The sequence below is a fragment of the Anser anser genome (assembly GCF_964211835.1).
Source record: "Anser anser genome assembly, chromosome: 8".
Lineage (NCBI taxonomy): Eukaryota > Metazoa > Chordata > Aves > Anseriformes > Anatidae > Anser > Anser anser.
Genome location: NC_139728.1, coordinates 4,378,824 through 4,405,584, shown reverse-complemented (window position 1 = coordinate 4,405,584; position 26,761 = coordinate 4,378,824). Strand labels below are relative to the sequence as shown.

At 36.8% G+C, this 26,761-nt stretch overlaps 2 protein-coding genes across 3 annotated transcripts in view; both read left to right on the top strand.

Moving 5' to 3' along the window:
- Positions 1-26,761, top strand: part of LOC310903460 (uncharacterized protein) — a 490,104-nt gene that overhangs the window by 94,954 nt on the left and 368,389 nt on the right. The gene's annotated exons all lie outside the window — the stretch shown is intronic.
- LOC310903483 (uncharacterized protein) lies at positions 534-4,339 on the top strand. The gene is made up of 2 exons (XM_083846839.1): positions 534-1,027; positions 1,193-4,339. Exons 1-2 carry the CDS (start codon positions 544-546, stop codon positions 3,595-3,597), a joined length of 2,889 nt encoding a protein of 962 aa, XP_083702965.1. The 5' UTR covers positions 534-543; the 3' UTR covers positions 3,598-4,339.

The window sequence follows — 26,761 nt, the reverse complement described above, 5'->3', positions numbered from 1 at the left end:
CACCAACTTGAAGAAAGATTATCTTCCCCTTCACCTGAACGAACTAGTGTCCACCAGCTAAAAGAGAATACCTTGGAGAAACTTTCTGAAGAGATCCACCAACTTAAAGAGAGTTTATTTTCCTCCCCACCTGTACAAACCAGTGTCTCAGCTATTAGGGGTAAACGTTCATCTATGCAAGGAAGACAATATGGTGGGCACACACACCGCGCCACCCTGTGGTTTTACCTACGTGACCATGGAGAGGACATGAGAAAATGGGATGGAAAATCTACTGCGACCCTAGAGGCACGGGTACGTGAATTGCAAAGGAAAACAATTGGGAAAAAGGAGTTCTCTGAAAGGTTTGCTGCTCCAACTTCCAGCAGGCAGTCCTTTAAACACAGAAATGAAGATTCTGACCAGGACTAGAGGGGCCCTGCCTCCAGCCAGGGGGAGGAAAGGGACAATCGAGTTTATTGGACTGTGTGGATTCGATGGCCTGGCACGTCAGACGCACAGAAGTATAAGGCTTTGGTAGACACCGGTGCACAATGTACTCTAATGCCATCAAGCTATAAAGGGCCAGAGCCCATCTGTATTTATGGTGTGACGGGGGGATCCCAGCAGTTAACTGTATTGGAGGCTGAAGTGAGTCTAACCGGTAATGAGTGGCAAAAGCACCGTATTGTGACTGGCCCAGATGCTCCGTGCATCCTTGGCATAGACTATCTTAGAAGAGGATATTTCAAGGACCCAAAAGGGTTCCGCTGGGCTTTTGGCATAGCTGCTTTGGAGACAGAGGACATTAAACAGTTGTCTACCTTGCCTGGTCTCTCAGAGGACCCTTCTGTTGTGGGGTTGCTGAGGGTTGAAGAACAGCAAGTGCCGATCGCTACCACAACTGTGCACCGGCGGCAATATCGCACCAACCGAGACTCCCTGAGTCCCATCCATAAGCTAATTCGTCAACTGGAGAGCCAAGGAGTGATCAGCAAGACTCATTCACCTTTTAATAGTCCCATATGGCCAGTGCGAAAGTCTAATGGTGAGTGGAGACTAACAGTGGACTATCGTGGCCTGAACGAAGTCACGCCACCACTGAGTGCTGCAGTGCCGGACATGCTAGAACTCCAGTATGAACTGGAATCAAAGGCAGCCAAGTGGTATGCCACAATTGATATCGCTAATGCATTTTTCTCCATCCCTCTAGCAGCACAGTGCAGGCCACAGTTTGCTTTCACTTGGAGGGGAGTCCAATATACTTGGAATCGGCTGCCCCAGGGGTGGAAACACAGCCCTACCATTTGCCATGGACTGATCCAGTCTGCGCTGGAGCAGGGGGAAGCTCCTGAACACCTGCAGTACATCGATGACATCATTGTGTGGGGTGACACTGCAGAAGAAGTTTTCGAGAAAGGGAAGAAAATAGTCCAAATCCTTCTGAAGGCCGGTTTTGCCATAAAACAGAATAAAGTTAAAGGACCTGCACGAGAGATCCAGTTTTTAGGAATAAAATGGCAAGATGGACGCCGTCAAATCCCAATGGATGTGATCAACAAAATAACAGCTATGTCTCCACCAACTAGCAAAAAAGAAACACAAACTTTCCTAGGTGTCGTGGGGTTTTGGAGAATGCATATTCCAAATTACAGTCTGATTGTAAACCCGCTCTACCAAGTAACCCGTAAGAAGAATGCTTTTGAATGGGGCCCTGAGCAACGACAAGCCTTTGAACAAATTAAGCAGGAAATAGTTCATGCAGTAGCCCTCGGGCCAGTCCGAACAGGACCAGATGTAAAGAATGTGCTCTACACCGCAGCCGGAGAGAATGGTCCCACCTGGAGCCTCTGGCAGAAAGAACCTGGGGAAACTCGAGGTCGACCCCTGGGGTTTTGGAGTCGGGGATACAGAGGATCTGAAGCCCGCTATACTCCAACTGAAAAGGAGATATTGGCAGCATATGAAGGAGTTCGATCTGCTTCGGAAGTGGTCGGTACTGAAGCGCAGCTCCTCCTGGCACCCCGACTGCCGGTACTAGGCTGGATGTTCAAAGGAAGGGTCCCCTCTACGCATCATGCAACTGATGCTACATGGAGCAAGTGGGTTGCACTGATTACTCAGCGGGCTCGAATAGGAAACCCCAGTCGCCCAGGAATCTTGGAGGTGATTATGGACTGGCCAGAAGGCAAATACTTTGGGATATCACCAGAGGAGGAGGTGGTTCGTGCTGAAGAAGCCCCCCTGTACAACAAGCTACCGGAAAATGAGAAGAAATATGCCTTGTTCACTGACGGGTCCTGTCGTATTGTGGGAAAGCATCGGAGATGGAAAGCTGCTGTATGGAGTCCTACACGACGAGTTGCAGAAGCTGCGGAGGGAGAAGGTGAATCGAGTCAGTTTGCAGAAGTAAAAGCCATTCAGCTGGCTTTAGATATTGCTGAACGAGAAAAGTGGCCAGTTCTCTATCTCTATACTGATTCATGGATGGTAGCAAATGCCCTGTGGGGGTGGTTACAGCAATGGAAGCAGAACAACTGGCAGCGCAGGGGCAAGCCCATCTGGGCTGCGGCATTGTGGCAAGATATTGCTGCCCGGGTAGAGAACCTGGTTGTAAAGGTACGCCATGTAGATGCTCATGTGCCCAAGAATCGGGCTACTGAAGAACACCAAAACAACCAGCAGGTGGATCAGGCTGCTAAGATTGAAGTGGCTCAGGTGGACCTGGACTGGCAACATAAAGGTGAATTATTTATAGCCCGATGGGCCCATGACACCTCAGGCCATCAAGGTAGAGATGCAACCTACAGATGGGCTCGTGATCGAGGGGTGGACCTGACCATGGACACTATAGCACAGGTTATTCATGACTGTGAAACATGTGCTGCAATCAAGCAAGCCAAACGGTCAAAACCTCTTTGGTATGGAGGACGATGGCTGAAATATAAATATGGAGAGGCCTGGCAGATTGATTACATCACACTCCCTCAAACCCGCAACGGCAAGCGCCACGTACTTACAATGGTGGAAGCAACCACCGGATGGCTGGAAACATATCCTGTGCCCCATGCCACCGCCCGGAACACTATCCTGGGCCTTGAAAAGCAAGTCTTATGGCGACATGGCACCCCAGAGAGAATTGAGTCAGACAACGGGACTCATTTCCGAAACAACCTTATAGACACTTGGGCCAAAGAACATGGTATTGAGTGGGTGTATCACATCCCCTATCATGCACCAGCCTCTGGAAAAGTTGAACGATACAATGGACTGTTGAAGACTACACTGAAAGCAATGGGTGCTGGGACATTCAAAAATTGGGATACACATTTGGCAAAGGCCACCTGGTTAGTCAATACCAGGGGATCTGCCAACCGAGCTGGACCTGCCCAATCAAACCTGTTACGCACTGTAGAAGGGGATAAAGTTCCTGTAGTGCACGTAAGAAACATGCTGGGTAAAACAGTCTGGGCTACTCCTGCCTCAGGAAAAGGCAAACCTATTCGTGGAATTGCTTTTGCTCAGGGACCTGGATGCACTTGGTGGGTAATGCAAAAGAATGGGGAGGTCCGGTGTGTACCTCAAGGGGATTTGATACTGGGTGAGAATAGCCCATGAGTTGAATTGTAGTATGTTAATTATTATATAATAATGTATGTCATCACTACCATGATTGCTATATATCATAGATGAAAATGGTGATTAATTAGAATGTATTGGACAGAGTGTAACCTGAGCATGACATAAATGGTATGGAATAAGGGGTGGATATCTGTCCTGGTTCCAGTTAGGACAGAGTTAAGTAGCTCATAGTAGCTGGTAGGGTGCTATGTTTTGGATTAGGATGAGAAGAGCGCTGATAACATGCTGATGTTTTAATTGTTGCAGAGCAGTGTTTACACCAGGCCAAGGACTTTTCGGCTTCTTGCTCTGTCCTGCCAGCGAGCAGGCTGGGGGTGCAGCAGGAGCTGGGAGGGGACAGACCCAGGACAGCTGACCCAAACTGGCCAAAGGGGTATTCCATACCATCTGACGTCATGCTAAACAATATATAGGGGTGGCTGGCCGGGGTGGGGGGGCCGGCTGCTCGGGAATAGGCTGGGCATCGGTCAGCGGGTGGTGAGCAATTGCATTGTGCATCACTTGTTTTCTTACACATTATTATTGTTAATACTATTACCATTATCACTATTATTATTATTATTGTTATTATTATTTTCCTGTCTTAATAAACCGTCTTTATCTCAACTCACAGGCTTCACTTTCCCGTTTCTCTCCCCCCATCCCAGAGAGGGAGGGGGGAGGGTGAGCGAACGGCTGTGTGGTGTTTAGCTGCCAGCCGGGTTAAACCACAACATTTACACAGCACTCTTTCAGAAATATCTGGTTCCCCTTGTTAAATGTTTATACCTGAAAATCATAATTTGTCTTTTGTCTTCACAAAGATGATGTACAATTTCATTTGACATGTGTCTTGGTTCAGGGACAGTCTTACTTCATCTCTGCTTGACTCTGTAATATATATCATTCAGTGGAAGTGGATTGTCTGCATCTCTGTAGCAAAGAAACTAATTTGTTGACTTGTAATGCTGTTTTAAATTCAAAGATTTTAAAACTTTTTATATTGCACTCTTGCTGATGCTTTTACTTCAGAATCTGGAATGTGCACTGCCAATTTATTAGCTGACATTCAAAAGTTGTCTTTGTTTACAAAATATTGGTGAAATATGTTTTTCCTTTCACTTTCTAACCTAAAATTCAAATTTTCTATTTCAACTAAGTTTAGGATATAGTACGTACAAATGAGTTACACACCTTTTGTCAATTCAATGTAATTTTTTGTGGTGATTTTATGTACATGAGCTATGGTAATTTTTCAGAAGTCCTTTACTACAAGTCCTTTACTAGAAGAACATAGCATTGACAATTTCTTCCTCCTCAAACTTAGGTCTGCTTGCTTGCTCTTGGATCCAGACAAATCTGGATGAATTTTATCATTCTTGCTCTATTACTTCAGAGAATTCAATTGCAAAGGACTTCAATTGCAATTTCATGTTTCATATTGCATATTGTAACTTAAGGGATATATATACACATATAAGGGATATACATATTGCATATTGTAACTTAAGGGAACTGGTGTCATCAATGTTGTCATCTCTCTTTTTTTTTTTTCTAATAGAACTTTATTCAGAAATATGCTTTTTCTTTAGAGTTGAAAAAAAAGAAAAAGAAAAAATGAATTTGGGTCTTATGAGGAACAAAACAGTAAAAACATTTGTTTTCTCCTTCTCCTGGAAAAAAAAAAAAGATCTATTTGCCTTCTAAAGTAAGTAGTTCTATTTGTCCCCAAATCGTTTAAGTTTGCATATATATGCAAGGGAAAAGATAAATTGGGTTATGTTAAAATAATCTGAACTTTTCTTAATAAGAACATTTTTCTATGGCCAGGAAATTACTGCAGCCTAGTAGCAAAGACGAATTGCATCATTTAAAGTTTAAGATAATACCTAACCATATCTGTCATCAGATCATCATCTTAACCCTAATATGGCCTCTCTGTATGCCTGATGTGTACAGGAGACTGAGGCTTTATGCAGTTCAGAGGGCTGTCTCAAATATTTTCATTCTTTGCACTTAAATATGGACTCTTCTTAACCTTTTCCACAAGTGCTTAATCTCCAACTTTGTACAGTCTTTAACAATGGAATGTTTGCTTAATTTAAATGCCCGTTTCTTTCAAAAGTCAAAGCTAAATATTCTGTGTTACTTTTAAAGGTAGCATGTATGTTGGAACTACATTTTAAAATCATAGTAAAGATTCTTCCAGTTGCTAACGTGCATCTGTATACATCTCACATTAAAATGCAGAGAATAAGTGCTCTGCTTTTAGCTCAAGATATCTCATGTTACTGCATTTCTAAAGCTTTTACTTGGATTTCTACTTTACATTACCATTGATTTCACGGTTTCTCCACTTCATTTTGTTTTCACTTTATGCATTTTGATTTTAGGTTATTTAGATCAGAGGACCTTAAAAAGCTCTGGAATTGTGTTTCTTACCTATAATTTATACATCTAGACATGCTGTATTACAGAGATAAGTAGGGATTTTATTTCAGTCACTTTTAAAAATATGATCAGAAAATAAGGCAAGTTCTTGTGATTTTTCTTTCCATTACTCTAAATAATTGCTTAGACTCTTGCTGAATGATACGCCTGTTGCTGATGCTTATAATTGCATATTGATCTATTTATTTTCCAAAGTGGCTTTAAAATAGAAGTTGCTGTGGAATACTATGATGATGCTCAGTAAACTCATGTTGACAACTCCCAGGAAATTCACTAATTGCCTTGATAAAAACAACTAATAAGTACTAGAAAATACAATATTCTCCATTTATGTTTAAACATAGAATATAAGAAAATTAATCATACTATATTTAACTGAAATGGTTGTAGTTATAGCATTTTACCTTGAACCTGCTTTAAATGTTATAGCTCCATTGCCATATAAATATTTGTGAAATATGGCTAGGAAGTCTGGGAACAAAAGAAGAATTTATATAGTTCATTGTAGAAACCAATCAAGAAAAATAAAAGTCAAATATTCATGTTCTATTTATTATGGATATTCTTACAAAGATTGTTGTGGAAAGAGAAGAGTTAACCAAGTAAGAGCTTGTATTTTACATAACATCTGATGTGTTGTTTTGCATGTGATGTATACAGCATAAATATATGTATTTTTTATTTTAGTTTGAATATTTTTATTGTAGGTATTTGTAAAAAGTTTTTAACTGTTACATACCTAAAGAGTACAGGTATTCTTCCAATTTGAAGCACTCCTTCCTTAAAAAAACAAAACAAAACAAAACAAAAAACTGTTTGTCCTGAGCTGGTGTACTGTACCAATAAAATATGATCTCCATTATAATAACCTACTTTATGAAGATTAAATGGTTTTGCAATTCAAACAAGGTAAAATTGGTTTAAAGTAAAATCAAACACTAGTTTGCTAGTTTAGGATTTGAATAGTGGAATGAGAAATCTTTTTTTATATTGCTATTTTGCACTGGTCAGCTAAGAAGTAATTGCTTTTTATAAGGCAAATTTGCTTTTACTTTTCAAAGGTAATGAAATGAACCTGAAACATTTCCTTTGAAATCAAAGTCACTATCACTCAAATGTCACCAGCAGAACTCCATCATATAGTTTCAGCAAACACGTAATGAGAAAGTTGTGCTTGAAAGTGACTGGCAGAAAGCTATTAGAAAGCTTTACTACACATTCATCAATAAATGTGTTATAAATCAATAGTGATCTGTGACTTTTATTTATTTATTTTAATTTCTGTGTGTTACTAGCATGTTTGGAAAATGACATCTGGAAGCTCTTTGGAGAGGAATAGCTTCCAGATACAAGTTGGAAAAGCTGTAGTTGTGTTGGGAGAAGATGCTCTGTTTTCTTTTTTCCTTTTTTTTAAGCACCTAAAAAATTCTGTTCCATAAAGTATTCCCACTGACATGAGAAGATTCCAAAATATAGTATGCAAAATTGTTCAAGGGAAAAAAAAATCTAAGACTGAATCAAATCCTTACAATAAACAAATATGCATAAAGGTCTAACAAAGAAATTATTCCCAAGAGTAAAGATATTCAGTTGCATAAAATCAAAGCTTATTAAAAGAAAAATTATGTCCAATATAGTTAAGCTCATCTCCAGTCTAATCATGCATTCAGAAGAGGTGACTTTATCAGTGGTCTGGGAAATACTTTCTGGGGGCAGAAGGACAAGGGATGTAAATTAAATCTCAGTGGGAGGGCTGCATACTTTTAGCAAAATAGAAAGATATAGAAAGCAATGTTGCAGTAGGCTCACAAAGTAGAATTTTCAAGCCCATCCCAATGATTCTGACGTTTTCTTTTTTTTCTTATAAACAAGTATAGAGCGAGCGGTGAGGGCCATGAAGTTGTGAACTAAACATAGTTTCATGGTAATGTAAAGCTATTATGTCATTGTCATGCGAGGCTATATTTAGAAGATATTGTAAAAGTGGCTCAATAACTGAATAGGAAAACTAACAAATATAATACCGCTATGGTAACACTGAAGGCCTGTGGCATGACTCTAGGTACAATATCTAGCATATTGGGGAAGACTTAAGTGGCAGAAGGGGAAAAGAATGATGCTTTATGCAAACTACAGTTTTAGCCATTTGAATTACTAATAGCTTGGGAGGCTTCCAGTGATAATGGATAAATCTTGCAAGAGCTAAAGCGCAAAATGGTAACAGTGGGTGTCTGCTTTATAATGATCAGACTCAAGAACAGAATGACAGTTCTGTAAAAGCTTGTTTATATGTAGCAAGAGAGAAATGTACTTCACTGTGGAGATCATGGAAATTTTTATATTGTTTCCCTGCTAGAACCTACATTCAAATCATTTGAAAGTAATTTTGAAATCCTAGAAGGCGATTCCTGACTCAATTGCATGCTGAATATTGTTAATCAAAAAATGTTAATTTGAACTTCATCCATAGTGAAAATGAAGACTCACTCGCAGCTCTCTAGGAGTTCAATGCAATTCTGCTCACTTAAAAGAAATGTGATCAAATTAATTAAAAGACAAAATTAAATGAAGGAAATAGATTTAAAAAATGGGAGTTGTGTAAGATATTCAATGATTGATATAGAAAAGCATAATATCATATTAAAGATGGAAGAACCCCCTCTTAGTTATGATTACAAGCAGTTCTATTTTAGAGAGAAGTTAGATGCAACTCTATAACATATACAAAATTAACCTTAGCAAAAGGAAAACTACAGAAATAGATGGAGAAAACACAAAGTAACAGTTAAGAATTGCAGAAAGCCAGATGGGAAATAAAAGAACATAAAGAAAATATTTATGGCTGGAAGACTTTGTTTAAATGGCTACAGTCAAATAATGTCATTGCATCAAATTAATGCACTTGAAAAAGTGTAACTAATCTATTATATTTAAATGCAATAGATGTGTGCAATTACTAAAAGTCAGCAGAGAATGTATTAAGTTAAACATCTTTATCGCACTTATGATTGTCTGATGATGCAGTTAACAATAAATGGAATGAAAATATGTGTAGAAAGGATACATAAAGGCATTTTATGGCAAATATCTAGATGAACATGACAACAGAAAAAATGGAAAGGCATTCAAAAATACCGCCTAATTTTCAAAGATTTCTTTCTAAAGAGTATCTCCAAAGACCTTAAAAGTTGACTTCGTTTGCCTTTTTTTTTTTTTTCAGAAAAAAAAAATATTTTAAGAGATCAAAAGTAAATAACAATGATTCAATTTCAGAGTTTTTACTCCAGTCCATGCAAAATACTCAAATGATTGAGAAAAAGCTTTAATAATAAAGAACTGAAAGAAGGAAGTATAATTAATGACTCCCAACAAGGCTTTATGGAAGATATGTCAAGCCAGCTTGGCAAGATCTAATTTTTAATGTGATTTAGATTGGCTAATAAAGCCATTGATATTTGTGATAGATTCCTATAAGCACTTTTTAAGATTATGGTTGAGAAAGCAGGAAGATGCTGAGTCATACTGTGCACCTTAAATTGCAAAGTGAATTCATAAGTAAGTTAGTAGCTTTACTACTACTTGGGTTAGAAGTAGGTTTTTAGACTGTTGTTTGGAACGTGTTTCCAGTGATCAGGAAGAAAACATAAAAAAACAGTAGAAGTGATGATGCAGTGACAGAGGTATGTGGGGCAATGAGGCAATGATGACTAATGAATACAAAATTATAATGGTGCTGATCAGTAGTCAGCTGAACATATACTGCTGGGGTGATGTTATGGCCAAAAGATAATACTATTTTCAGGTGTTGAAACAGAAAATTTAAATTAGAGATGTTATTTCCACTGCATTTGTCACTTTTATAATCAAAATAGAATAATGTGTCCAGTTTTGGAGTCAAGAACTCCAAAAAGATACCAATAAATTGAGACGGGTTCATAAAGCCATGACAGTGATGGAAAACAGGCCTCATGGTGAAACTTAAAAAAGGATTCCACTATGTGTGTCATCAGAAAGAGTAAGAATCAACTTCAAGAGTATGTAAGTAATCCCAAAGAAAATATATCAAAATCTTAGCAGCTGGGCACACACAAAAATAAAAAAGCTTGGGATTTAGTGTTAAACATTTTTTGCTTTACTTCAAATTGACATTTTTATGGAGGGTGATTAGCCATCACAGAAATTGCTAGGCAATGCTCTGTGTTTATTTATTTATTTATTATTACTATTATTTTTCCTACCACTGGTGATTTTAGAATTAAAATTGCATTTTTTTTTTTTCAGAAGATGATATATCACCGAAGTTAATTCATGGGTATGGTGGGACCTATATTGTGCAAAAGACCGTGCTAGAGGATCATATTGCCATTTATACTCCTATTTGGAAAAAACTTGAAAGAATATTCTACTATTTACATTCCTGAGGAAATCTGCAAAATATAACAATGATGTTACAGTATACAGTTAATAAAGTCCAGTGAACTTCTGTTTGTACCTTTTTGTAGTCTCCTAGAATAGCTAGTCACCTGAAGGAGTAGGAGAGGTAAAAGGTTTATTCTTCCATGCTGTGCTCCTTTTGTGTTAGAAGTAATTTATTTGGGAAAATGTTGTGTACTATTGTTCTTCTTGTCTCTGGGGTAAGAAAAGGGTTTAGTTTGCAGAAGCTGTCTGTTGTCCAAACAGAATGGATGACTAGTGGTGGCATTGTCCTCTCTTTCTCCAGACACAAGACCAGTGTGAAGCAAGGAGCATCTAGTGAAGCTATGCTATCATAATGAGGAAGACCAATCTTTGCAGGGGCATATTTATACAAGCACTCTGTCTTTATCATAACATCTGTCCTTTCGGAAGGAAAGGAAATAAGTTTCCTTGGGTATTACCATGGATTTAGCTGGATCAAGTTCATTGTCATGGGAGCTCTCATGTGGATGAACGTTCAGCTGACTCTGAAGTTTGTTAGCAGTTCAACTGCTTTTTAGTCTTTCTGAAGATTGGAGAAATTCTAGAACCTTTCTTTAAACATTCCCTTCCCTCCACACCCCCCATTCAAACCCACCCTCAAGTGTGGCCATATCTCATGAGTTAAGATTTTCTTTTGGTGCTTATCTGAGGTTTATGAAAAGTAAAATGATATGCAGATCCTATAGGAATTCTCAGAGCTGTTTTCTTTCTGGAATATTCCAGTTTGCAATTAAATCTAACTCAAATTATCTCTTGAGCATATTTCCATTCCTCTCACTTATATTTTACAGGAAAAGGAAGACACAAATCTGGATCCTTTGAATAAATTTTCACTTTTTTCAATAACTCAATGAAATGATGCAGATTTAAGCCATCTGTCCTCACTGTCTGTAAGGAAAGAAACTGTCTAAAATTCACCTCCAAGACAGTTTAAAAAGTGTCTTGTGTAACATCAAACCTCCCAGATTTGTCGATAGAGTAAGGTTTTCTCTTAATATATCAGTAAGATATATTTTTTTTTCTTTCTAACTGGTAGTTACAGCTAGAATGTTATAATCTGCCATGATAACAATTGGAGTCTTCTAGGATAGTGGATTTTTCCTTGTGAAATTTTTCTCTTGGGTACCATTAAATGTAAGTAAACAAACCTTTCCTTGTGCTGTAAGGTAATTTCTAGGTAAGCATTCCTATAAGACTATGTCAATAGAACTGTTAAAACTCTCCTACATCAAGAAGACTTGATTTCTAAAACAGAAGTTTTAACTGGGTTTAAAGTATCTCATATGTCGTCTTCCCTTGATAAAATTCCTTCCATGTTTATTATCAGAAACCTGAAGAAAACTTACAGGAGTTTGTGGCACTTCAGTCTTCAGCAGCTTGTTAGTGTGTTTACATTATGGCCCACGTATTTTGGGAATCAGTGAACTGATATAATACAAGTGCACTGGAGTGCTATGTCAAGTTAGTAGGATTCATGATGTTTCTAAACCAATCAATTTTTACAAAGTTTGCGTATCTTTAAAAATCGGACCAAAAGTTTTCATTTTGAAAACTGTATTTACAAAACCATTTTATAAACATGAAGAGACAGATAAATATATTATTTGAAAGAAATATCTTCAAAATAGAGGAATTAACAGCTTCTGTTGTTAAGATATATTACGGTTGTTTTTTCTAATTAGTTACATGGCATTGATACAAGGTATAAGTTGGACTGACTCATTGTAAGTAGCTAATATTTTTAATTGTTTAGTATGAAGAAAAATCTGCTATTGGAACAAAAAAAGAATCAGACTATTAGGATCAAAATTGCACTCTTTTCACCCAAAAGCGTTTTCATTGTATAATGCTGAAATCTCAATTATTCCCTTTTTGATGGTGAGGTTTACTCTAATGTGGTTTCATGATGGAAAGTACTGGCTGCTTTCAACAATATCTAATTTTCATAACTGTTCTTAGTGTGACAGGAAATTTCATTCTTGTTAAAGGTGAAAAGGTTTTCTATTTCATCCTTTGAAATCTGTGGGCCAGCAAGTCTTTAATAGATGAAAAAAATCCCAACCAATCAAACAAACAAAGAAAACCCGCATTTTGGAACTCAACTTCTTGCAGTTGATAGGCATCTTTGTGAACCACATGCGGTTCCCATTTAAGTCTTTCTTTGTTGTCTAACTGACAGGCAAAACAGCTATACAGTAGGGTTCAAACCACCATGTTTTGGTACTTTGTAATGGCGCTTATGATTGGGCAATTTTGGAGCTCCTTATCTTTTTTCTGGTTTAGTGATATGCAGTACATGCAGTTTCTTTACGTGTAAATATAGTGGAAAGCATGAGTCAGTGAAGAACTGGATCTACTACTGTGGAGAAAATAGATGAAGAAAATAAAGCGCCTGGCTCACATTCCAGGTTAACTTTTTAAAATCGGTTGCTGTTGAAACTGTTCAAAAAAGGCCTCTTTAAGCTGGCATTCAAGGAACATGTTTCTGAAGTGAAGGAACCATGCAGGATGAGTTCCTCTAAGTCCTGCACTTCATTAAGGGGTTTATGATTTAGTCAGTAAGTTTGGATAGTTTAGAAACAGTTCGTGCCACCTTCAGTGTAAGGCTCCATCTTGTACACAGTGGGATCTGATTTAAATTATGCTATATTTTGTTTTGATCTTAAAGATATCTGCATCGTAGGAGATACCAGTATAAAAGCATTTTAAGATGCACTGAAGATGAGTGGATCCATGTTTTTCTATGGAAACTAGAGCATTAATCACAAAAGTCATGATTTTAATATAGTATAACCTTTCCTCAGAAGAAACAGAGGATTCTGTTTTGCAACTCAGTAGGCTCTTTGTACCACCCATACTAATGTACAGTGTAGGTTGGCATCAGCACCTTTCCATTCTGTTAAGTGGTTCAGTCTGCATCATTTCATTTACAAATGAAAGAAACAATGCAGGACGTATACATTGGGAAATTAGGCTTAATTTTTTGTTAGTTTGATTTCTTCATAATATTGGGGGGGTTGGGGGGGGAGTTGGACCTCACATAGTTGCGTATGATTTCTTACTGTTTCCCATCTCATGTGAAATTGGCATGGTATTGAAGAAAAAAATATTATTTTACAGTTAATTTAACACTTATATATTCCTTTTATGATTAATGAAAGACAGTGTTGTCTTTTAAAGCCTTTTAAGTTGTTTATCTCAGGTGAGATTCTGATCAAATTCAATTTTGATATACATTCTAGGCTCAAGTACTCTATCTTCTGTCCTTGTAAGCAGGAGTATCTAGTGGCACTTCTTATCTGTGGTATACTATGTTATTCTTGTGTTGTGTTGCTATAACTATTGATTTCAGAGCATGTCTAGTCTCAAAAAGGGCAGAGTGAGAAGCAGGTGCTTGCCAAAACCTGCGAAGAAAATAAGAACAGTTTCTGTGGAAATAGCTCTCACAAAATCCTACTATTATCACAAGAGATAATAAAGACTTGTCCCAGAGTCTTCCTCTTTGCCAGAGACAGGGATGTATACTTCCCATGTTGTTCTTCTGTTCTGTCATTGTTGTGTCTTCATTGACCATATTGTCTAACATAATCATGAGTTAGATGACAAAAATCTAAGGTAGGTGATGAAAATCTTTCCTGTGGTTTGTCATTCTCTGATGTGCTGGTTCAAACTCTAAGTGAATTATTATGAAAAAAGAGGAAAGTATTTTTTCCTTCTTTGATTTCTTCATTTGAGATAGCCATCTAAAATCCATTGACTTCATTGGGAGTCTTTTACCTTTTTCATCAGGCTGTTAAACTATTCCTTTGTTCTAGCTAAAATACAGTGTCATTGATTAATCCAGTGAAATATTTCCTCTACTCTGTATTAAGCTGATATTTACTCCAGTCTGACGATACTGTTCATGTGCTTTGTGAGAGAGAATGAGAAAACACCAACTTTCAGGTAGTTCTATTTTTACTTTCCTTGCTATGTGTTACTTATTTACACACGATATCACCATCATCCCTGCATATTTTTTTAAAGGAAAGGAAAATCTGGCATGAGAAGGTTGGAAGATACTTCTGTAAATATCTATTTTAACTTCAAATTAGGAAGTTTAGAAGGAAATTGAAAAAAATGGATACAGCTTTCTAAACAGAATACACGTTCAAGCTGTATTTGCTAAAATGCTGCAAAGATTTTTTTTCTCTAGGTTTCTTGGCACTTAAAAACAATTCACAATTGCTGTATGACCTTGTATCTCTGAAAGTCAACACTGATTAAACCATTACTGAGAAATAAGATATCTCTTTCTGAAGGATTCTGTAATTTTGTCCACTTTAAAATTGTGTACATAAACCATACTTCAACAGAATATGTATAAGTATCACTGTTTTGCCCGTAAAGTGCTCATTTTGCACTTTGATGTTCATTTCATATAATATTAAATATTCCATGGCATTTTTCACTGCCTGTGGATTAAACTAACTTAAACCAACAGTTTTACAGCTATATACAAAGGCAGAAGCCTGCTGCAGTTAGAACAGTGCACAGAATAACAGTGCAAAGTACTAATAAAAAACATCTAATTCATTACCATGCTTCCCAAATATATAATACCCATATGTATATATGTGTGAATGTATATACGTAGTGTGGGTGTGTATTTATATATACAGTTCTTTTTCAAAGGAAGAATGAAGACACTGGGATATGCTCCCATAAGCATGCAAGAGTCTTCACCATTCTATGTAGCCCAATGCTGCAATCAGAATCGGCTCATTTCCTGGAGTAATCCATCATTTTGATTTACTAGTGCTGCTACTGTCTGTATTGTGCTAATAGGAAGCTCATGGCATCTGTCGTTGCACTTGAAAGCAAGCCAGGAGCAAAAAACCCACATGATTACTAGATGGTGTACAATCAGTGCATAGAGAGGACGGGGGGTTAGGCAAAGACACTGGACAATTTCTGAATCTTACACAACAAGCTAGAATGGCATGATTCTTTTTTTCATAAAAAATATCTCTCATCTGGGTGAGACTATACAATTCCCTAAAGTTCAGATTGATTGCAAAGTATTGCATGTTCTTGATTGAATCACAAAACCAACAGTAGAACTGGTTGTTTGCTTTTTTCCCGCTGCTGTGTGTGTCTTCTTTCTGCGTGGGCTTAGCTAACAATGCTGTAGTTAGCTCTAGCTGCTTCACTAATCACTGTCAAGGTGGATGAGATATGCTGTATAGACTTCTCCTTTGAATTCAACTCTACCCTACTTCCTAATGGTTTAATGAATGGAGAATTTGATTTCTGAAATGAAGAAATCGTTTTTGCCATCCCAAAGGCAAATCTTTTTCAAAGATTTTGAAATTTGAGAATTTGATTTATTTTTTCTTTCTTATTTGCTCCCCATGTGGAAATTTTTCTTTCTAATTTCAAGATCATAGATTCCTATTCATATAAAAATACTGAATTTTACTTTTGTCTGCTGTCAGTTCTCCACCTGTACCTCCATACAAGCCTTTAATTCTTAGGTTGGAATTTCTTGTTTTTTCAATTCTCTTTAGAAAAGCCTTTGCAAAGACCACTGTGCAGAATGCAAAAGTAACATTTTACTGGACTTTCTCATTGCTCTTATTATGAGAGCAGAGGCTTCAAAGAACAGTGACTGAAGTGACTGCATCTTTAAAAGTCTGTCCTTTCACAACTGGACCTCATGCAGTATGACCCTTCAGTAAATAAATGGTAGGATTGCTTGATTAATTAATATGCTTGATTCTTCTTTTGTAATCTGTAAATATATAGTCTATGTTTAAAGAAAAGTCAGAAATGTTTGTACGTTTGTCAGTATCCTATTTTTTGCATTTCTTGTATAGACCGGCACACTTTGGATCTGAATTTTTAGATGACTACTGGTGTCAGCATCTGATTTCTGTAGCTTGAGCTTAAGTGATGTGCGTTGAGTGATCTTTGAGCCTTTTGATCTAACTCAATCATTTTAAATGTCAGTTCTCCTAGTAGGCTGTTAAAGGGGATGGTGTTAAGGAGATCTGATGGGTTGTTAGAATTTATAATCTTCTACTGTTCCTACAAGCAGTAATGAACTACTCAGGGTTACTCCTAAGGATTTGCCTTTCCCAGGTTGTATTGTTTGGTGCTTGCCCTTCCCTCCCTTCCTCTCCATGTACCTTTTGGTGATCATCAAGAAATGATGCAAAGAGGATAACATCTGGCAGTGCCAGCTGCAAAAACACTGAGTTTAATGTGACTGTGATACGGAGATTTCTTAATAATGTATGCCATGGTTTTGCTGCAGTCTGTAACAAAAACTTGATCAATTTTATATAGTTAACGACTTGCTTAATCTAGATTCTCTTTTGGAGGGAATTCATTTGTACAGTCCCATGATGAGGAAACATCTTGTTCTGCAGAGACTTGTATGCTCAATATACCTGCAACTTCTATAGCAACAGGACAGAAACTTTAGGTGATGAGCTCCTTTCAATTTCAAGTAGAAACTACTCATTACTCATTGAAGTTACAGGTGTTTTGTTCTGTAACAAAACCTATGCTTTGAATTTCTGTCTAACATCCTGGGAGTACTTGATCCTTTATGATGTAAACTAGTAAATCTGAAGACAGCAAAGTTTCTGGAAAGTAGTGGTTTGCCCTGTACATAGTTGTCTGTCTTGTTAGCTCAACTTGAGAATTCTGGGACCAGTTAATTTTATGGTAGGAAACAGTTAAAGCATATGTATGTTCACCGTGTAGTATTTGAAAAAACAGCTAGAAATAGTAAAATTAAAACCAAGTGCAGAAACTCAGCAAGCAGTTCATTACATTTTGGGAAATACTCTTGGTAAACTGCCAAAGGCCAAGATGTTTCAGTAAGATCACATTGCAGCTATGTAATTCACTTTTCCAGCTAAACTGAGAAATTTCAAACTGCAAATAAAGAATGAAATGAAAGCATTGGAACTTTTTTTTTTTTTAGTTCATATTTAAATAATGTAGATGCTTTTGATGCAAATCATATTGATTCTTTTCATTTAAAAAAATGAAGTTTTCTGTGAAAACTTTTGGATTTAAAATCTTTATTTTTTCCCATGAATAAAATCATACTTTCTAGCCTTCCTTGTGTGGCATTCTTCTTTGTTTGGATAAAGACACATAGGGATGTGTGAAGGTAATCTTTCATCTGTCAGATGTTGTCTGACATCTGTCAGTTTCTCTTTAATAATTTTGGCAGGACAATGTATTGAAGCAGTTTAGTTAATGTTAAGATACAAGGCATATATATAGGAAGATGTATGACTCCAACTGGATTCAATGGCGTAAGAAAATTAAGCATCTTACCTGTGAGCTCCCTCCTCCAATACTGCACATAAAAGAGAAACTTGGAGTTGTCTGGGGGTTTTGAAACTATTCCTGAAGCTCAGGCTGTCTGAAAATTATCAAAAGATTGCAAGTAACAGTCTTAGGTAAGGACGGGTATGATAAAAAGGTATCATCAGTGGCTAATGGGATCTAGCACACTGGAATCATTATTGGAGTCTTAATTCATTAATCTTCATTTCTTTTGTGAACCAGGAAGAAGTTTGAAAACAAACTTGAGCAACTGCAGCTTGTGATTTAGTTTGGTTTCCTAAGAGAAGGACAGGTGCTTTTGGATGAGAAACCTCCTTATTAGATGTGTTTATTTTTAGGATCTTGAGGGTTAAACGTGAATGCGACCTGTACTCTATTTTTTATTTTCTCAGAATAAGCACTTATGTGACAAAAATTAGAAAATTACATTGTCATGTCATGTAGTTTCACATTTCATATCATGTTTCAATACTTGGTGACTAAAGGTATAACATTATGGATCCCTGTGCCTATCTGCTTGGATCGCAATAAATAAAGTAACTGTATTCTTCATTCTTTTATTTATTATACCTGCCTGTTGACAAACTGCACCTTGTTAAGCAATATGTGGAATCTACAAAGCCTCAAAAATGTTTGAAAAGATGTATGAATAAATCAGCTTGCTTGCTTTACCACTGTTTAGATTTTGATTCAAGTGGCTGGCATTACTGTAGTTCTCTTAGGGTCAGAACATTTAAAAAATAATGATCTATGCCAGTCTCGTCTGGATGTTTGTGTCTACTACTTAGCACCTCAAACTAAACTGCTCTACCTATCTTGCACGTCATCTATACAGTCCATGTTCTGTTGCTAAAGGGCACTGCTTGAAGAACACAATTTAAGAAGCTAATGTGTGGTTGGTGTTTAATGAACTTGAAAATTCTGCTTGCGGAAAGTTTTCTCTTACAAGATTCATAGGCATATTTAGCAAACAGTATATTTGCTTTACATAAGAAGAAAATGACACCTAAAAACATTTTAGATAGATGTTTTCTTACAGGATTTGGGTATTTAAGACCATATTTTTTAAAATCGTGTAGGAACAGTCTGATGTATTTCCATAGGCATCTGTGAAAGCTCCAAACAGAAGTCCAGATTTCTGACTTAAGTATAATTCTAATGGCATAAAAAAAAAAATGGTGTCATCATTCAATGCAGGATTTGGGCTTTGAGGGAGAAATTGGGTAATGTTTTGCTAAACCTTCAAATATTTCTCATAATAGGCATTCACAGAATAGCATAAGAATAAGACATGTAATATAATCTTGTTTTCTGAAAAAAAAAGTATTATTGTTTCAAGACCATAGAGTTTAAACTTTTTGGTTTTTTGTTTTTAATTTGATGCACCAAAGGGCATGTGAAGAGAGGAGAATCCATAAATAATGCTAAGGTCCTAGGCAGTCTGCCATTCTGACAGCGTATTTTATAAACAACCATAAATAACACTCACTGCAGCATATCTGAGACAATTATACCATGCCATCAGCACCATTGTTGTGATTTACTGGGATCTTTGAAGAAAAGAAATACTTACCTGTCATGCCAAACTGCAAAACTCTAATATGGTTGATTTTTTTTTTTTTTCCTCAGGCTTCATTACGTTTGGCTCTTGTTATCTATTACTTTCTACTTGTTCTGTGTTTCAAAATACAGTCAAGGGTGAACCTAGGCTTTTTGAGTTTTTGGATCAAAATGCCTTACTGGCTGGAATATAGAGTATATGAGCAAATCCCGTAGTATTGCTAAATACAAATGCTCTTATGGGAGAACCTCACTGTTTTTAATCTGGATCTTCTGATGAAAAATCATCTTGTTCTGGAAGTACCTCAAGGAGCAGCAGCAAAATGATACAAGATTAGAAAGACAGTGAGAAACTGGCAGGGCCTGAGGGCAGAAGGATTCTCCAGAAAAGGGTGCACTACTATGAGGCCCAGATGCGTTTTCACAGGGAGGTGGTATGGTACACTTAGTAGCACAGTACATTGCCTGGTAGGTTCTGCAGCAACAGATTCCAAACAGCTCCTTTAGCAAAAGGGTGGCCCAGGGAAAGATCTCTAATAAAGGCTGGATTAGCTGAGCTAGCACACAAATTTCTATTGGAAATTAATAGAGATTAGAGCAAAGTCTTGAACCATATCATTTTTTTTAACCATAGTTGAAATGTGATTCCACAGACAGTATTCATGCTCTCAGATTTTCTATTGTTATGGATGTGTAGGCTTGGTTTTATCGGGGTATGCCTGCTTTGCTATCTGTGGGAAGCTTGTGCAGGTATATCTCAACTACTTTGAAGCAAGGCAGCGTAGGAGCTAGAACCGCATATCTTTGATAGCCTAGGCCAGCTTTTTGGCTCAGTGTGTGCTGAAGATCTTGAGGCTATTCAGTCTCTGGTTTTGTTTTTTTTTCTGTTTGTTTTTAATTAAAATTGTCCCTCATGCCTAATACAGAGTAAGAATAAACCTTGGAAATTTGTTTCAGAGGTCAGAACTCTTAACTGACTTGCTTAGTAACCATCCTACAGCACCTAACAAGAGAAAGCTTGACCTGATAGCCTGACTAGAACCTAAGTTAAACAATTTGGTCTACTTCCATTTCTACAGACTGACATAGTCTTTGAGCGATGCTTTGAAAAGCTCCTTGATGTCATCCATCATTCAAAATGTGTATTTTTCAGACAAAGTAAACTGTATTCTGTAGTTCACAAAATTTTGAAGAAGGGTTTTGGGTATTTAAGATTTCTTTATCTAACAACCCTGTATTTTAAAGCTGTTCTTCTGAAATAACAAAAGGAAGAGTATTATTTAGCTGGTCAGCAGCATGCAAAGCTTAGCAGAATTTCATTATTTTTATGGTCTGACTATGTTACTTATAAACACTTTTGACGAAACAAGATGATCTTCTGCCTTGAAGGAAGTATACGTCAGTCAGAAGCATAGTTAATCAAAATAATTCAAATAGTTATTCTACTCCATTTGGAGTAGAAGCAATAATGCAAGCAAAGTTTCATAAAAGGTATTCTGTTTGAAATGTATAGAGGGCTACTGTAAACCAGTTTGTACAAAAGTGCCTGTATTTTCTCAAGTTCAAGCATTCTTGTGAATGCAAAACAGTTATTTCACTTTGTAAACTAATAATCATTTTTTTTTCTTGAAAATATTCAATTTACTTGACCATTTCTGGAACATGTTTGTTTCTTTATGATTGTTTATTTTACATACATCTTAGATTTCTCCAGTTCTGATAAAATATTTTGAGCATAGTCTGATTACAATAAAGAGCTGACAAAACACTACTTGAGGAATGGTGGTGCTGAAATTTATTTGGCCAATGAAATGGGACAGATTTACACACCTTGATAAAGAGGAATCCTAGATGATTACTAAGGTTTGTTTTGGTCTTACACTTCTGGTTTCTACTGATTACAAAACAAACCAATTAGTTCATCTGATAAGTAAAAGTGCTGGTTCTTTACAAAACAGAACAATGCAAACTGACAAATGCATTAAAAAAAAAAAAAACTGAAAGGATTTAAGAGAGAGATCATACCTTCCTTTTTTTTTTTTTTCCATTTTGCATGTTGCTTTGCACACTTGTGAATGTATTATGCTTCCAATTGTGCAAGATATTCCCATAGGATTTTTTCCAGTGTACTCAATTTTTTAATCTTTTATGAGACTCTCCCAGCAGATGGCTTCTGGACTGTGTATGTTCATTGTAATTTCTATGAACACAAACTTAATCACTCATCTCTGAAACAAATCCAGATTCCCATACCAGTTTGTATTGAAGCGTCTAATTTAAGGTGGACTTTGACCATGCTTCTACTTCCCAAATTCCTCTTTGTCTGCTGAAGTCCAGGAGCTGACCTTTTATTGAAATAAAATCCCATGTAGGTGTAACTCAGCCGAAAATTAGTTTTCAGAAGTAACCGAATAGAACAGTCTTGCAGCCCCCGCTGGATTCAGTGGTTCAGTGGACTACGTCTCGGTAAACTAATTCAGACTGAATAGGTACAGATTCAGTGGAAAGGAAAGGAAAGGAAAGGAAAGGAAAGGAAAGGAAAGGAAAGGAAAGGAAAGGATTTAGGCAGACAGTTGTCATTCCCTTTAGAATTTGTGTCCAAATCTGAAACCTGTACTGATAAAAGTTATTTAATAGTTCTTAAAATACATTATAAATTATATTATAATAATATAAATACAATATTTTTCAAATAAAACATAATTTATAATAAAGTAATTTATGTAATAAAATATAACAGGAAACCTTGGGAGAAAGATTTCTCATAGGTACAAAGAGGAAACTTTTAAGTCCTCCTAATATCTTTTTTAAATTATTTTCCCTGATTATGACATATGATTCAGGGAAAAATTAATCTAAAAAAATCTCTTTGTTATACTGATGTGAATGATATTCTAGTGAAAATTGTGTGTTAAGGTATGGTGTTGCCTAGAAAAGTGTCAGAACTGCCTGTGGGAAATGCAGATCATTGACGAAATTTATAGGTGGTGGGTTTGGTTTTATTTTTTTGACAGATGAATTTCATATAAGAGAGGAGATATGAAAAGGGGAAAAATCAAAAAGGAGAATAGAATCTCTTTAATAGAACTGCCTGTTCTTCTGACTCAGGTGTTTTCTCAAAATCAGTGTTTCTTGGATGATGTTTAAATAGGGGATAAAAAAAATAAAAGGCTGCAATTCCAAATCAATACCAGTTAATAACAATGCCTGGAAACTAGTAATTACTTGCATTCCATAATAGGACTTATAAGGATTAATATGACACTGACTTTTGTTGTGTCATAACTGCTTGCGGCAATCACCAAACCTCTGCTCTGGCTGTAGGACAAAATATCATGCAAGCACAGGTCTGTAAATGGCACAGCACAGACACTATATTTGGAGACAAACCTAGATCCTAGAACAGTGTAGCTATATTAGAATGGGCATTTTGGCATGTTGATGCATGTGTATTGTGACTGGCAGCAGCTCAGTTAAACTTTTTTTTTTTTCCATCGTGTGATGTAGACATGCATCAGAGCTAGGTTTTTGGTCATAGCTTGTTTTGTAATTATTTGGACTCAGCTCATTGACTTTGAATCACAGGAGCATTTACATTTCTGGAACAACCTAGACTCTAAAACATGAATCCTGCATTGGCTGTGCTGGTCCAGAATTTTACATATACTTGATTCAGAGATTTGCTACCTGATTCTTGCCTTAATTTGAACAGGTCCAGACTATCTTAACATCTGCTGAGAATCTGGCTCACTAGAATTAATATAATGAAGAAGTTGAGTTCAGTAGTTTTTGAATATGAGGAAAGAAAAATGCTATCCTAAAAACTGTTCAGGGAAAATTATTGACCTATAGTCATTTTTTATTGACAACAGGGAAGTTTAGTACTGAAAATATTTCTAACTCCAGATAGCCATTCAATCACTTATTAATTAAAGGCAGATAAAACTCCTATAAATACAATATCTTATCACCCTGGGATGTTAGCGTCATGGAATTTACTTTGTCAGAAACCTGACTGAAACTTTGGTTCAGAGGTACCTGTAATCATACTTTGCCTGGTGATAATATACAGATAAGTGGCAATTGTTTGTTTTTGCTTGTTTCAGCTATAATGTTTAAAATTTAACAGAATATTATTGTTTCAAAGATCAGAATAATACTAAATATGCTACAATCTCAAGATAATTTTTATGTTATTTTAGGTGCAATTTAGGTTCTTAGAAATACTTAAATGTAGTATGTTGACATGTTAATACTCATGTACTAATGATTAAGCAGAAGATAAAGTTCTGGTTATCATAAGCATGTGCTTTACTGGCAATATTACTAGAGCCAATAAACTCTGTTGGTAAAATGGAGTAAATTTAATTTAAGTGTACAGTTTTCCTTATGTGCTCAAACTCCAAATTTAGCATATTTTAAAGTCCTTTTAAATTTTGTTGCTAACATATTAACATATGACAACATATTAACATAAGAAGTTGAAGTATAAGCATCAAATTATATTACTTTACCCTTGTTAATAAAACCTAAATGTATTCATGTTATGGTAGGTATGCAATAATTGCATATGCTAGTAGCAGTTTTTCCTTAATAATACTCATTTTTTGCATATGAAAGAATCAACATGGTCTTTCCCCAGACATCTTTGTTCAACATACTTTGTTCACTACAGATATTTTCCATATTCAAAACTGAATGTAGAATTGTTAAAATATTATTTTATCCCAAGAAATAGGATATGAAAAACATTTTTTTTACTATACTTATGCAAGTCCAAATGCTTACTAGACTAGCAAATTAATGGTATTTACAGAATCATATATCAGGTGAATCTGTTAAAATGTATTTCTGCTTTTGATCTACTTTTCTTTTGCTTGTCAGAATAATAGCATGAAAATTTTGCAAGAGTAACATATGTAAGTTGTTAGTTAAGTGCACCACACTTTGTTCATTTTATTTTAGTGACTTAAACAGGATCATGGCAAACAAAGTAGGAAAGGAGTTCTGTAGTCATACCCAGAACATCATGAGTCATAGTTTTTTGCATTTTTATTACAATAGTGCCAGTGGATCCTATCTCTCAGAGAAATCTTGCTGACAGAGTGAGGCTGCCAAGGTGTGGTATGAGAATACAGGAGAGAATGGCTGAAATATACTCAAATTAGACAAATGCTACTTTTTTTTTTTTTATTATTTCTACATATATTTAGGTAACTGCAGTTGTACAGCATGCATTGCTTTTGGTCCCTTTTCAGTTTTGCTTACAGAAAAGCCCCTTCAAAGAATCCCTTGCAGCGTGCGAGGGGAATACTTATCTCTCTATGCTGAGTCTGTTTTGCCTGTGACAATAATTGTTGAGTGATCCCCCTATCCTTATCTCAACCCTTGAGCCCTTTTCATTGTATTTTCTCCCTCTTTCCCTTTGAGGAGGGGGAGTGAGAGAGTGGTTGTGGTGGAGCTCGGCTGCCCAGCTGGTTAAAACATAACAAATGTCCATCCCCTCTAACTTCTTACAAGTTCAAATTTTTAGAGGGACCAATAATGCTTGAAGGTTTAAAATCCATCTCCTGCTCTGTAGAGGAGTTAGAACCTGCACTGGTTTGGCTTTGGTATTTGGGGAAGCCTCTGGGGAAACTCTCTCTGATCACCTTTAAATTTTTTTTCTTTCTTTCTTAATTTGGGCAGGCTTTTATGTAAAGTAATGAGAATCTAAGTATTGATGCAGGAAATACCTAGAAAGAGAAGATGCAGACAATTGAGTTTGTAAGGGTGAAGTTGAAGGGTTCAAAGCAGCAACAGGAGCAAAGCAAGGCACCATCACAGCCCTTTCTAAAGCATCCTCCTATCAAGGGGCTGAGCCTCACGGTGGATGCTTTGACCCAAATGACAACTTCTCAGAAGAGTATAAAGATACAAGCCCTTATGATCCTGTTAATAAAACATTAGGAGTTTTTAAAGCAAAACCTTTAGTGCTCATTGCTACTCAGGTCACTATCAAAATAAAATGTGGAGGAGTAGATCAAGGAGAAAGATGTTGAAATGTGCAGCCAAAAGTGTTGCAGTGTCTGAACACACAGGATCTCACAAATACTGACATTAACTGCTTGGTTAAAGTAAATGTAGATTGGGTAGCTGTACCAACCATGCCTTTATTAGAACTAGCAGAATGAGTCCAATAAGCAGGGATAATTTTGAGAAATGAGCAGAAGATGAAAATGGTATCACAAAGAAGGGGGGAAAAAAGTGGTTTTTAAATAGATCAATATGTACTGCTCTCACAGTGTAAGTAACTCTATCCCTGTCCTGTTAGAACTAACTTTGAAACTCAGAAATTAACCCTGTAAAATGTTCTGCACCCTTAGCAGTAACAGTGTGGTTTGCAACAGCTGCAGGAATTTTTATATTAACTTCACAACCTGTAGTTTTTTCTATAATCATAGTATTTTTGTTGATTGTGAAAATTGCATTGGCTGTAAAAATCAATCACTTGCCAGGTGAGGTAAGGGCCATACATGTTGATAAAGTAATGTGAGCCACACATAGACCTCTGCAGGTTGTCATGAGGCAAGACAAGGCAGGTAAAAGCAAGCATGCTGGGAAGATAGTGTTGCTTGTTTCCAATCCAGGGTCCTTGAGTATAGTAGAGTTTGCAACATCGTTGTTGCACTCCTGAGTGATATTCTGTGGTTTATTGAATATGAAAAGGGAGATTTTCATCAGCTCAGCTTTTCTGCCATTGTTAGTGGAAGGCCATTGCTTTGCATTGTCCTGGGAGAGCAAGGCCCTGGGAGCTGTCTGGGCTGGCGTGGGCCTGAGCTGTTTGGGGCTGGTTTCTATGTGTCCGGCAGCATCGTGCCCATGGCCTCCCTGTTTGTAACTTCAGCTCTGCAAGTTCTAGGGCTGGGAAAAGGCTGGCAGCCCCTGGGTTCTTGGTGCATCACGGCCCTGGGGGTTGATGCATGCCAGCCCTCAGCCCAGTGAAAAGGAAGCAGAAAGAGTAAAATAAATAAAGACAAACCTAAGTTGTAGCCAAGACTTGTCTTCACAGGGAAGGGATCTCCTATCCTTCCCTGCCCTTTCATGTCCTCTTTAGGCAGTTCTGCAAAAGCTCTAGTTCTAACAGTCCAGTATTGTAGATACCCCTTGATATAATTCATTTTTCATTCTTCTCTAAATATTGGCTTAAACTTACAGGAAACACTAGCAGCCTAGACTAGCAGGGTGAACATACTTACCTTGCATGTTTAGAAGGGGAAAGGTTCTGTTAGGACAGCAGAGTGTAACCCAAGTCATTCTTTAGCCTGTGTGTACATTAAAAACTTTCCCTAGGTCTTGAAAT

Excerpts from the sequence above, each read along its gene's own strand:
- LOC310903483 (XM_083846839.1), top strand. The coding sequence starts at position 544 with ATGCCATCAAGCTATAAAGGGCCAGAGCCCATCTGTATTTATGGTGTG. Across the intron at positions 1,028-1,192 it reads GCCAGTGCGAAAGTCTAATG|CAGCACAGTGCAGGCCACAG; the intron begins GTGAGTGGAGAC and ends CCATCCCTCTAG.